This window comes from Asparagus officinalis, chromosome 4, assembly GCF_001876935.1.
Source record: "Asparagus officinalis chromosome 4, Aspof.V1, whole genome shotgun sequence".
In the NCBI taxonomy this organism is placed as follows: Eukaryota; Viridiplantae; Streptophyta; class Magnoliopsida; order Asparagales; family Asparagaceae; genus Asparagus; species Asparagus officinalis.
Genome location: NC_033797.1, coordinates 14,382,243 through 14,396,635, shown reverse-complemented (window position 1 = coordinate 14,396,635; position 14,393 = coordinate 14,382,243). Strand labels below are relative to the sequence as shown.

Sequence of the window (14,393 nt, the reverse complement as noted above, 5' to 3'; positions counted from 1 at the left end):
ACGAGACCAAAGGATTTGTAGTTAGTTTTGGTGATGTAGAGATCTGATCTTAGTTTTTTTATGTTAAACACACAGATATTTAATGATTTTGTTTTGTTTAAACGACTTTTATATCAAATGATTTATGTGTTTCTCAACCTTTTTTTTTTGCTTCTCATTCATTTCGTGTTAATATGTGTACTCCTTTCGTACTAGTATATGTATTCTTCTCTTTCCTGCTTTGTGTCCATACTCAATTTCGACAAATATTAACTATGAATTTTCTTCACTAAATTATGTTTTTACTTGTATTTGTTGCTGTATTTGTATTCATATCTGCGACTAGTAAAATGTAGGAATATATGACAAATTAATGACACATCTGATCTATGTACAATCCATTGGAACCCCTAATTGTGGGTCCTATGTAGATCCCAACAATATGATAGTTATTCCAATCTTCAACCCACACTAGGAAAATTTATAATGTTTCTCGAGAGAATTTGTTATGAAGACCGCATAGATTTCACTTAAGATTGGGTCCACGCTATGCGCAGACTTTCCACCGCACTTTTCGTTCAATCCACGGTCGCCGGCCCGCGCACTGAAAGCGCACTTGCTCCATAAAATAATGTCTAAGATTATTATTGTTATATTTATTATATTTTTCCAGCAATGTCATAAGAAATTGTGTTGATCAGTTTTGATGTGATTTACTGTATGTTTAGCTTGTTACATTAGCATCTTTAGTCCGACAAGAAGAACATAAGCATGCATACCGTGTTTTCAGTCTTAGAAACTAGATAGTAATAATTAAAAAAGATTAGAAGGTTGAGCAACTTAATTCCCCCTATCCGCTCGGTCAGCCTTTTTGGACTCCCGATAATCAAAGCACAATCTGTATGCGCGCTCATATATTGATGTAGAACACTTAGCAGACACGTTTATGTTAAAGTGGGACAGTCGCAAGCCCAAATATGGACCTGGTCGAAGAAAATAATTTGTTTCGAAGAAACGGCCGTAACTTTCAAACCGTACGTCGGAATTGGACGAATTATATATGAAAATCGACTATCTCGACGAGACGGAGCCATCCAAATCTACACCTCCGGGTTCGGTTTGCGTTCTCAGCTTCGCCAAATTCCTTACGGTTTGAGAGATATTTGCATTTTTGTCCGTTTTTACTATTTTTAGTAATATTTTAGGAGTCTGTTTTGTTTAGGAAACAAATCCGATTTGATCTCAGATTTGACCGGAGGACTCTCCTAATCATAAGGAGTCTTTTTAGGAGTTTTAATGTTTTAGGAATTCTTTACCATTTTTGGTAAGTTGAGAGTCCTTGTAGGAATTAGAGTCCTTGTAGGAGTCTTGTTTCTTTTTCTATTTAAGAAAAGTCTTGTAAGCCCTAGAGGCATAACTTTTGATTAATAAAATTTTATTTTTCCTCAATATTTCTTCGTGGATTCGAAGCTCTTCGTGGATTCGAAGATCGTTCTTTGTGGATTCAGAGAACACCCTTGGTGAATTCCGAGGTTATCACTTCCGCACTGCGTCAATTGGTATCAGAGCCTTGTTCCTCCGATCCAATGGCAGGTGATGAAGCCCCTATCTCTCGAACTGAGTTCGACGTGCTAAAGGCCGATGTCAATCAGATGAAGGCTGTCGTGGAGCGAATAGCAGCGGCAGTAGAGCGTCTGGAGATGGCAGGAGATCAAAATCGTGTTGATGGTCACCAAGACGTGAACCGACTCCATATGAAGATTCCGACAGTGAGGAAGATCACTATGCACCCCCACGCCATGGTGTTTATCGCAGAGACCGACGACAAAGGGATAATTATGACGCTGGAGGTTTCAAGATGAAGATGGATCTGTCATCTTTCAACGGGCAACTTCATATTGAAGAGTTTCTCGACTGGATTGCAGAAGTAGAGAGGTTCTTTGAGTATATGGAGATTCCTGAAGAACGTAAGGTTAAATTGGTGGCCTACAGACTCAAAGGTGGAGCTTCGGCTTGGTGGGAGTCTGTTTGTCTGAATCGATCTCGTCAAGGAAAGCCGAAGGTCGATAGGTGGGAAAAGATGAAGAAGCTACTGAGAGTCCGTTTCTTACCAAGTGATTATGAACAAGTTTTATTTAGGCAGTATCAGAATTGTAGGCAAGGTCCGCAACAATTTACACGAGAGCGAGGCGCAGCAGATGTCTCGATACATTGGGGGATTAAGGATAGCGATTCAGGATCGTGTATCTTTGCAGCAGACCTATACATTGGCAGACACGGTTAGCCTAGCCGAGAAGGTGGAGCGACAGCTTGGACGAAATAGTAAAGGATCGTGGGCAGCTTTCGACGGTTTGCGCACAAACTTTAATCGTGGTGGGAATAAACAGTCTCAAACTGTTCCTGATCAAGATTCTACGACAGAGAAGGGCAAGGGGCCAGCGACAACCGCAGCGAAGAAACCTACTCCAGCGAACCCTTATGCCAAACCTGACCCGATCAAGTGTTATAGATGCGGACAGCCTGGTCATCGTTCCATGAAAATCAATAGGACGATAAGTGGGTTGTTCCTTTAAGATGGATTTGAGATGATTAGCATTCCACTTGCGAGATGCCCGGCTATATCCTTCCTTTCCTATGCCTCCTCCCAAACAACTATGAGTACCACAAATTTTTTTTTACATAGAATCTATCACTATCTCTACGGCGGGTGCAATGAACCATCCAAGCACAGTTTACGGCCTTGCATTTTACTGTCACTCTTCTACGTTCATTTTTTACAAAAGCAAAGTTAAACCCTCGTGCAATAGAGTAATTACTTAAACTCCGCCGACAATGCTCAACATCATCAAATTCTTGACCAACACTTCTAATTGCATTGTGCTATGCAAGAGGAATCATACTAGAGCTCCCAACTTCCCGAGACATATTTTGTGAAGAAGAAGGATTTTGTGAATAAGATACGTGTTCTTCACTAGAAGGGATGTATGGATTCCTGCATAAAAAATTGTACAAGAGTTTAAAGAAATCCATAACTTTAAAATTGATGGTAAAAGTATTAATGTATATCAAATGCGTAAATTACCTTATATGGACAGTATTACATTGTTGCCCAAATAATATCTCTCGATCCATGTCAGCATTCATGACAACTACATTCTCCTTGCAACATCGATGTATATTGAACATTATCAATACATCATCATCATCACATACACGCACATACATTTCTTGTGTGTGGGGTACTTTGTAAGTCAACTTCATCATGCTTGCATTACAAGCAATTAGACTTTGCACCGCAACCGCCAAATCATTGTAACTCCCGTTGACATTTAATTTTAAGAAGTGATTATTTCCTCTAAAATCCGTCAATGCACAATACAATTCTTCATCCATCTATGTTTGTCATCAAAAATAAAACAAATTTAAGGAAAATTTCATCAAAAATAAAACAAATCATTGTAGCAAGTTACACTGCAAGTATAGCGGGTTATCCTGCAAGTGTAGCGTGTTACACTGGAAGTGTAGCGTGTTACACTGGAAGTGTAGCAAGTTACACAAGTGTAACGTGTTATGCTGTAAGTGTATCAGGTTATCCTTTAAGTGTGCGGGTTATATTGTAAGTATAGCGGGTTAGAGTGTAAGTGTAGCGGGTTAGACTATAAGTGTAGCGGGTTAGACTTTAAGTGTAGCGTGTTAGACTGTAAGTGTAGCTTGTTATGCTGTAAGTGTAGCGTGTTATGCTGTAAGTGTAGCGTGTTATGCTGTAAGTGTAGCGGGTTATGCTGTAAGTGTAGCGGGTTATGCTGTAAGTGTAGCGGGTTAGACTGTAAGTGTAGCGTGTTATCCTGTAAGTGTAGCGGGTTAGAGTATAAGTGTAGCGGGTTATGCTGTAAGTGTAGCTGGTTAGACTGTAAGTGTAGCGTGTTATGCTGTAAGTGTAGCGGGTTATCCTTTAAGTATAGCGGGTTATATTGTAAGTGTAGCGGGTTAGACTGTAAGTATAGCGTGTTATGTTGTAAGTGTAGCAGGTTATATTGTAAGTATAGCGTGTTATGCTGTAAGTGTAGCGGGTTATACTGTAAGTGTAGCGGGTTATCCTGTAAGTGTAGCGGGTTATATTGTAAGTATAGCGGGTTAGACTATAAGTGTAGCGTGTTATGCTGTAAGTGTAGCGGGTTAGACTGGAAGTGTAGCGGGTTATGCTGTAAGTGTAGCGTGTTATACTGTAAGTGTAGCGGGTTAGAGTGTAAGTGTAGCGGGTTAGACTGTAAGTGTAGCGGGTTATTCTGTAAGTGTAGCGTGTTATGCTGTAAGTGTAGCGTGTTACGTGTTACACTGCAAGTATAGCGGGTTATCCTGTAAGTGTAGCGGGTTATATTGTAAGTATAGCGGGTTAGACTATAAGTGTAGCGTGTTATGCTGTAAGTGTAGCGGGTTAGACTGTAAGTGTAGCGGGTTAGACTGTAAGTGTAGCAGGTTATGCTGTAAGTGTAGCGTGTTATGCTGTAAGTGTAGCGTGTTATCCTGTAAGTGTAGCATGTTATATTGTAAGTGTAGCGGGTTATCCTGTAAGTGTAGCGAGTTAGACTGTAAGTGTAGCGGGTTAGACTGTAAGTGTAGCGTGTTATGCTGTAAGTGTAACATGTTATATTGTAAGTGTAGCGTGTTATGTTGTAAGTGTATTGGGTTAGACTGTAAGTGTAGCGTGTTATGCTGTAAGTGTAGCGGGTTAGAGTGTAAGTGTAGCGTGTTATGCTGTAAGTGTAGCGGGTTATCCTGTAAGTGTAGCGTGTTATCCTGTAAGTGTAGCGTGTTATCCTGTAAGTGTAGCGGGTTATCCTGTAAGTGTAGCGGGTTATATTGTAAGTATAGCGGGTTATCCTGTAAGTGTAGCGGGTTAGACTGTAAGTGTAGCGGGTTATATTATAAGTGTAACGGCTTAGACTGTAAGTGTAGTGGGTCAATGCACAATACAATTCTTCATCCATCTATCTATGTTTGTCATTAAAAATAAAACAAATTTAAGGAAAATTACAACTAAAATCAAATTATGTGAAATTAATCAAAGATTATGTGAATTAATGAGTGATCGAATAAAATCAAAGATTATGTGAATTAATGAGTGATCGAATAAAATCAAATTTAACTAAAATTTTATCAAATATAAAAAAAATTATGTGAATTATGTGAAATTAATCAAAGATTATATGAAACTAATTTTTATGTGAATTATGTGAAATTAATCAAAGATTATGTGAAACTAATTTTTCCTTAATGTGTGGTTGAATAGTAACAAATGTAACTAAAAAATGTAACTAACAAATTTAACTAAAAATATAAAAAAAATTATGTCAATTATGTGAAATTAATCAAAGATTATGTGAAACTAATTTTTCCTTAATGTGTGGTTGAATAGTAACAAATGTAACTAACAAATTTAACTAAAAATATAAAAAAAAAATTATGTCAATTATGTGAAATTAATAAAATATTATGTGAAACTAATTTTTATGAATTCAGGATTAATAATGAGAAATTAATGTGAACTAATAATGTCAAATAATTAATTAACGTGAAATTATGTTCAATTAATGAGTGGTTGAATAGTAACAAATGTAACTAACATTTTTATCAAATATATAACAAATTTAACTATTTTTTATGAATTCATGAATAACAATTTTAAATGATTTTTATTTGTTATACTGTCAAATATAACAAATTTAACTAATTTACATGAATAGCAATGTCAAATAATTCATGAATAAGAGGATGAATTAATGCAATAAACTTGGTAGATGAGTAAATTGAAAATTATACCTTCAATTGTTAAGAAAGTGATGAATATCCACTAAAATCACACCATACACATTAATGGAGTTGAGAATTTAATGATGGATTGATAAGTGGGTGAAAATTAATTGATGGGTTTAATGGAAGAATGTAGTATTAATGGATGGGAGAGGGAGTTAATTAGGAAATGGAGAGAGAAAGAAAGGGAGGGAGAGAACGGGATTTATTTCCCGCCGTTTCTCTCCTCTCCCGCGCGGGTAGAGGAACAGGGAACGTGTCTCTCTCTCTCTCTCTCCTCTCTCTCTCTCTCTCTAAATTTTTAATATTTTACATTTTTAAAGGGGCCCACCTAATAAAGAACACATTATTAAACTGTAAAGGGTAGAGTTGGAATTAATTTAAAAATTTTGGGGGGCCCACACTTACAAGTATTATATTTTATAAGTTGGGTTTAAAGATAAATACCCAAAGATCTTTGGGTTTATGGATACATGAAATAGTAAATAGGTTTATAGGTAAAGATGAGTAATCATTTGGGCTTAGAAATAAAAAACCCTTAATTTAAACCCACAGCATAGTAATTTTTAATTGGCAACTGTAAACAAATAAATAAATATAGCAGACTAGCCGAACAGAATCTTACTCACAGTCACTCTTCAGTATCCACTGTTACCGTGTTACATCTGTACTGCTTATTACCCGAAAAAGACCGCAAGTGGAGTAAAACAGCGAAAGAGAAAAAGCAAAAGCCGGCTCTTTTCTTTTTATATATAAACTCTTCTCCAGATAAACAGACAGAGAAACGTACAATCCACCCACGCACCCTCGGGTCTCCCGAGTCCTACCCTCTTCCCTCTCCTCCGCGTTCCGCCCTGTCACTCTCTCGTTCCTCCTCAAACCCTAACCCTAATTTATGGGCCCAGTCTCTCCCCATGTTCTCCTTCTCCTTCCCTAGCAAGAAATTCACCATTAATGCAGCAACCACATGAACAGCCGGCGCGCCCGGCGGAGTCGAGCGCGCCGCAACGCAGTGAAGAACAGCTCGACTCCGACGGCCCGCCGCCTCCCCCTCCGTCTCCCGACGCACGTGACGCTTCACGCGCTCCTCGATCTCTCGCCGTTCGTGACTCCAAACCAGACTAGCTTCCGCAATCGGCGGCAGCGTCGATGCGCTAATGTCGATTTGATCTGCTCGGAAGCCTTAGGGGCTCTCGGGGGCGTTGCGATTTTCGCGATCTCGGAGGCGGTCTTGGGCAGGCTGAGCAGAGTCTCGGGCGATTCGTCGTGCGCCCCCTCCTCCACCTGCGTCTCTCGCTTCTCTCTCCTTCTTCCGGGAGGCCGACTGGAACGGCCTGCACGCGCTCCTTGGTCACTCTGGTCACTGCCGCCTACCACGGAAGCGGCTGGCTGTCTTCTAAGAATCGAGGCTGAGGGTTAGTGGGAGCCCGAGGGTTTGGAGGATGAGAGTAGTGGGGGCTGGAGATGGTGGGGAATTAAGGGCGCAAGAAGGCCCGCGTATTGCTGACTCCGCCGTCGACGATGATGTCGATCACTACGCAATCGGCGCCTCCGACGATGTCAACAACGAAGCTGAATCCGTCGCCTTCATCGGTTCTTGCTCCCCCTCCGTCGATTTTGTTGCCAGAGTTTGAGAAGATCGGATCTACTTGGGATTTGGTGATGGCGTTTGCGCCTGATGATGGGATGGAGGAAGGGAGGAGGAGGTGTTTTGAGTCTGAGGAGGAGGACGAGAGGTTGAGGTTGAGGGGAGAGATTTCGGAGGATGTTACATCCACATCCTATGATGACGATTCATCGAGCACAACGACAGAGGGTTTGTTTGTCATTTCTCCAAATGGGAGATTCAACAGAATTATTAGAGCTTGGCAGAAGGGGCAGCTTCTTGGGAGTGGCTCATTCGGGACGGTATATGAGGGGATTAGCGAGTAAGTAGATTGCTTTCTTGATTTCGTATTTACTTCATGTAGTTCATAGCTATGCAGTCGTGATTTATATTGAGTAGGCATAAAGTTTTGATGATTTCATTCTATTTTCTTTCGTGGTTTCTTTACTGCCCCTGTATGACAAAATTGACAAAGTTTCCACAGCACTTAAAGTAAGTCACCACATTTTTAGCTGTGTTAAGTGTATGTAGCTCAAGTTTTCCGATGTTCATCGATAAAATTGAACACCAATTGACTTACGTGGGAAATCCTTACCTAAGTTTCTCTTCTACCTTTTTTCTTTTTTTGCTTTTCTAACCATTCTGAATCGCATAAGCATTCAGGCTGTCATTATCCTAATCTTTCTTCAAATTGCCATGTGCGAATCTCAGGACATCCTAGGAGCACTCATTATTTCAAATCACATAAGCATTCAGGCTGTCATTATCCTAACTTCACCCATATGCTGCTGGTTAAACTTCACTTTCTTAGATGATTATCATGGAGGATTTTTGCAGATTAGTTTACTTTTCCTTAGATTAGGCTTAATTCTCTATGTTCTTAGACTAGTTTTAGCTCTCCTGGTTGCTATATGAATTGAAATTCAGATACTTGATGGTTTTCTAATTATACATGCAATGCAGCACAGACTTGTTATCATCTCTTTGAATTTTGGTATAGAGTACATAATCATGGTTCCAGTTTCTGCTCACTTTTCTTTCACTTTCTAATTCACCTTCAATTGGCAGTATAGAGAACAAGCCTAAAGTGTTAATTTTGGGCATGGCTACATGCTAAGTTGAAAAGTGCAAACTTATCAACCTGTGCCCAATTTGTAAGTAAGGACAAATTGTACATTTTGGAATCAGAGAGAAAAATATAGGTTTCACAAACTTAGCCGTGAAATGTTTTAGAAAGCGCTAGGCGTCTCTAGGCGCCAGACCTAGAGTTTAGCGCCTAGACGTCTAAGCGGATGATTAAGCAGCACAGGGACATTTTTAACATTGAGAGAGGAAGGATCATTTTCAAAGATTCAAATCATACCCTCACAGTTTTACTTGAGAGAGACTTGGACATAGAGTTTTGATTCGGTACATTTTAACTTGACTAAGTGTCTTCAACCATGATTATGCTTAAGCGAACAATATATTTCTTTCTAACGCCAGTTCGCGTGAGCAGCCTGTTCTCCCCTAGGCGCTCTCAAGACGTAGACGGGTGGTCTACGTACCGCTTAGGTTTAAGCGGCTGCCTAGGCGGGTGCCCAGATCGTTTTTTAAAACAATACCATAATAGAGTGGAAAATATAGGAAGACCAAAAGAAGGCGTGGATGGGTGGGAAAGGGAGACAGATGATGTACTGCAACCGCTGCCGATACAAGTTTGACTTGTGCTGCTATTTCTGTATCCAAATCCACGCAGTCTTATATTAGACCTAACATTAAGTTAAATGAACCAATCCTTTTAGCTTATGCAATGGAGGAAGCAAATAATTTTTTGACGTTCAACACTCTTAGTTTGCCAAATTGTCACCATTTTCAGTATAAATGAAATGACGTTGTAGTTGTCTTATGTAATGAAAATATGGCAAAATAAAGGGAATATTAGAAAGACCTGTTACAAACAATTTTATTTTAGACTGTTCTTATAATGGAAAAATATTAGACCGACTGTTCTTTTCTTCCAAACCGAATGATAATGAACCTCTATTTAAGTCCTCCAAAATTGAAATGAGTCTGAGTTCTATAACCTTATACTTGACATTATATTATTCCTTGAGCCCTTTGGTCCTTAGTTTCCTCATGCCAATTTGAGCTCTGTAGAAGTGTTTAGGAGGCTACTGGCCTCACAAAAGGTTGCATTTGCTCATGTACTATAATTCTTCTCATTGTCATAAATTTTAAGTGAATTAGTGTAAGATTGCATGCATGTCTACTATTATTTGCTGTATCTGCTTCACAAAAGTTTCTTGTCTAATAATTTATCTTGAAATTTGGTCATTTCCCCCCATTCGTTATCTATATTTATGGACATCATATATTGTATTATGACTTAAAAATAAAAAAAATCTATATGCCCGTGAATAAGTCTTATATTAGACCTAACATTAAGTTAAATGGTTTACTAATTTCAAACCAAACCTTTTAGCTTATGCAATGGAGGAAGCAAATAATTTTTTGATGTTGAACAGACTCTTAGTTTGCCAAATTGTCACCATTTTCAGTATAAATGAAATGACGTTGTAGTTGTCTTATGTAATGAAAATATGGCAAAATAAAGGGAATATTAGAAAGACCTGTTACAATTACATTATGCAACCTTTACAAAATTTTAATATGCTCACGGATAGACTACTTCTTATTTTCATTGTTAACAATTTTATTTTAGACTGTTCTTATAATGGAAAAATATTAGGCCGACTGTTCTTTTCTTCCAAACCGAATGATAATGAACCTCTATTTAAGTCCTCCAAAATTGAAATGAGTCTGAGTTCTATAACCTTATACTTGACATTATATTATTCCTTGAGCCCTTTGGTCCTTAGTTTCCTCATGCCAATTTGAGCTCTGTAGAAGTGTTTAGGAGGCTACTGGCCTCACAAAAGGTTGCATTTGCTCATGTACTATAATTCTTCTCATTGTCATAAATTTTAAGTGAATTAGTGTAAGATTGCATGCATGTCTACTATTATTTGCTGTATCTGCTTCACAAAAGTTTCTTGTCTAATAATTTATCTTGAAATTTGGTCATTTTCCCCCATTCGTTATCTATATTTATGGACATCATATATTGTATTATGACTTAAGAATAAAAAAAAATCTATATGCCCGTGAATAAGTCTTATATTAGACCTAACATTAAGTTAAATGGTTTACTAATTTCAAACCAAACCTTTTAGCTTATGCAATGGAGGAAGCAAATAATTTTTTGATGTTGAACAGACTCTTAGTTTGCCAAATTGTCACCATTTTCAGTATAAATGAAATGACGTTGTAGTTGTCTTATGTAATGAAAATATGGCAAAATAAAGGGAATCTTAGAAAAACCTGTTACAATTACATTATGCAACCTTTACAAAATTTTAGTATGCTCACGGATAGACTACTTTTTATTTTCATTGTTAACAATTTTATTTTAAACTCCTTAAAATGGAAAAATATTAGGTCGACTGTTCTTTTCTTCCAAACCGAATGATAATGAACCTCTATTTAAGTCCTCCAAAATTGAAACGAGTCTGAGTTCTATAACCTTATACTTGACATTATATTATTCCTTGAGCCCTTTTGTCCTTAGTTTCCTCATGCCAATTTGAGCTCTGTAGAAGTGTTTAGGAGGCTACTGGCCTCACAAAAGGTTGCATTTGCTCATGTACTAAAGTTCTTCTCATCGTCATAAATTTTAAGTGAATTAGTGTAAGATTGCATGCATGTCTACTATTATTTTCCGTATCTGCTTCACAAAAGTTTTTTGTCTAATAATTTGTCTTGAAATTTGGTCATTTCCCCCCATTCGTTATCTATATTTATGGACATCATATTGCTGCTGCTTGTGTGGTATGTTGTTTGTGACACACAATAGACTCACATGAAATTATTTTAAACATAAGGAAAAGATTAGAGTGAATCATTCTGATGTAAAAGTTGCAGTTGATTTACCATGATCCCTATGCAAAAAGATGCATCTAACGATGTCTGAATCATCTGATTGCATCTGGAGGATACCAGTGGGTTATCGGATTGTATCTGATTGTATGTGCATCTAATGATAGCATCTCTGAATCATCTGATAAAATTGAACACCAATTGACTTACGTGGGAAATCCTTACCTAAGTTTCTCTTCTACTGTTTTTTTCCTTTTTCTTTTTCCAACCATTGTGAATCACAAAAGCATTCAGGCTGCCATTATCCTAACCTTTCTTCAAATTCCATGTTGCCTTGTGCCGATCTTAGGACATACTGGGAGGACTCATTATTTCATATGTTCAGCTCTTATCATAAGATATTTAGCAATCATTGGGCCACAACTGATTTTGAACTAGCTCAATCTTCAGATCTACAATATGGACTTTGCTATTTTAGGAAAGTTTGTTGTAGGGCACAATTTTTTTATTTGTTACAATCAAATTTAACATCGTCCTGCAACATGATATAACAATATGAAGAAACTGTCATTGCTCTTATTCAAGACCTTATGTAGTTGTAAGCGCTATTGGACTAGCAATTGCAAATATATTGATTATTTTTCTCCTATGGTGTAAAAACTAGGATTTTTTTAATTTTTTAATAGAGTGTAAAAACTGGGATTGATAATATACATTTCAACTGATATGAAAAACTAGATCGGAAAGGTTCCTTGTTTTTGCTTTTAAGTTCTTCTTTCTAGTTAAATTATGTAGGTATTAACGTGTTATCGTGCCTTACCTGTACTTAGCTTCTTTTCACAGGGATGGTTTCTTCTTTGCTGTTAAAGAAGTATCTTTAGTTGACCAGGGAATTGATGCCCAGGAGTGCATTCTTCAACTTGAGCAGGTGAGATAATCTCTAATTATATCTTGACCTGTTGCCTTTGATACTTTATTGCGTGTTTTCTACTTCTCAGATTTACTGTTCTCCCTCTTTACAAATTTTGATCATTTGTAATTTACCTGACCATCTTAATTATCATGAAGGATTTATGCAGCTTTGTCCTTTGACTGTTAATAGTACTATTTCTAACCTTTGACTTTTTCTTTCAGGAGATTGCACTCTTAAGCCAGTTTGAACATGAAAACATTGTTCGGTATTATGGGACAGACAAGGTACTCATATGCTGCCGGTTAAACTTCAGTTTCCTAACCCTGCATAGATATTATTCTTTAGTCTTAATTTCCATGTGTGAGAGTGCTGCAGAAATGTATATGTTTACAGAACTGGTTACTATCTTTTTCGTAGTAATTTAGAAAAATGGAAAGTAATGTGTCGTTGACAGATTTGGACCATCTTGGGTGAATTTGAATGAGTCCCTGTTGATTTGAGACCTTAAATATTTAATTGTATGGTGATTTTTATTATTTTATTATTTTATTATTTCCTCTCATAATATATATGGTTATTTTTATACTCTAGACATCATTAACACCTGATTTTTTTTCTTGAATTTTGCATGGAATATTACTTCGTGATTTTATTCAATTAAACTTTAGATATTATACTTTTTGTTGCACCATGCAATAGAAAATTTGAAGTTTTCCTGCACTATTGATTAACACAATTTATCACTGTTGATTATATGGTTAAATCACCATCAAGTTAGGATGTAACCTGAAACTCTTTTCAAGTTTATAACAGCTCAACCTTGAGTAGGATTTAGGCTGGCAGGTGAATGGACTTAGGTACTTGAACTTTGGCCTTCTGTGAGTTGTTTTACAGTGTAATGAATTTGGTCTACTGGTATGTTAGTTATCTATTGCATATTCTACTTTGGTGTAGATTAGTAGTTCATTTATATATCAATACAGTATACACATCTATTATCTATTGTAATCGTTTTGAATTTATAAGAAATATACACGTGGACATATTCTGCAGGAACTCGCAAAACTGTTCATTTTCCTTGAGCTTGTCACACAAGGTTCTCTAGCATCTCTGTACCAAAAGTATCATCTTCGAGATAGCCAAGTCTCTTCATACACCCGTCAGATCTTAAAGGGTTTAAATTATCTTCATGAGAAAAATGTAGTTCACAGGTAATCAACTGCTCTACTATATGATTGCCCTTGTTCATACTGTATACCTGAATCTTTTGCTGCCCAAGTATGTGGTAATTTTCTCACATGTATCCTTAAACATATTCTCCTGTATTGTATCCAAATTTTCTGTGCCTAAGGTTGCAATTTTGATAATTTTTGCAATTTTACTTATCAAAAGAGCTATGTACATGGCAAATAGATCATCATCATCATAACTATTCTGCTTGATAGGAATGCTCTTCCTCCTGTCTTCTGCTTTTCCATCATTTATTGTCCATTATTTAAGCCATTAATGGCTGCGTTCTACCATTCTGGTTTATTAGGAAAGTCAAGCGTGTTAATTAGAAGTATGACGTGTTGCATGCACTTGCCCAAGATTGCATGTTAATTCATTGTGGTCTACCAACTGCCATAGATTTACGCAATGAAGGGCTGCAGGCCAATATTTCGATGATCATATGAAGCGACAGCTATTAATTGTCCCTCTTATGTAACTGGATCTGTAGTTGACAACCGGACATTGTTGGTTAGTTTTCTTTTCCTTAGATTAGGCTTAATTCTCTTGGTTCTTAGACTAGGTTTAATTTTCTTGATTGCCATATGAATCAGAACTCAGATATTTGATGGTTTTCTAATGACATATGCAATGCACCATGAACTCGTTATCATCTGTTTGAATTTTGGTATAGAGTACATAATCATGGCTCCACTTTCTGCTCACTTTTCTTTCGCTTTGTAGTCCACCTTTCATTGGCAGGATAGAGAACAAGCCTAAAATGTTAATTTTGGGCGAGACTACCTGCTAAGTTGAAAAGTGCAAACTTATCAACCTGTGCCCAGTTTGTAAATAAGGACAAATTGTACATTTTGGAATCAGAGAGAAAACATGGTTTCATAGACTTAGCCTTGAACCCGTAATAGACTGGAAAATATAGGAAGGACAAAAGAACGG

General features: G+C 37.3%; 1 protein-coding gene across 2 annotated transcripts; it reads left to right on the top strand.

The window, feature by feature from the left end:
* Window positions 7,286-13,970, top strand: LOC109836695 (mitogen-activated protein kinase kinase kinase 1-like). 2 transcript variants are annotated; one of them, XM_020404675.1, is made up of 5 exons: window positions 7,286-7,718; window positions 12,158-12,242; window positions 12,449-12,511; window positions 13,281-13,438; window positions 13,857-13,970. In XM_020404675.1, exons 1-5 carry the CDS (start codon window positions 7,312-7,314, stop codon window positions 13,867-13,869), a joined length of 726 nt encoding a protein of 241 aa, XP_020260264.1. In that variant the 5' UTR covers window positions 7,286-7,311; the 3' UTR covers window positions 13,870-13,970. The 2 variants fall into 2 exon arrangements, with proteins under 2 accessions (XP_020260264.1, XP_020260263.1); XM_020404674.1 differs by lacking the exon at window positions 13,857-13,970 and adding an exon at window positions 13,765-13,801.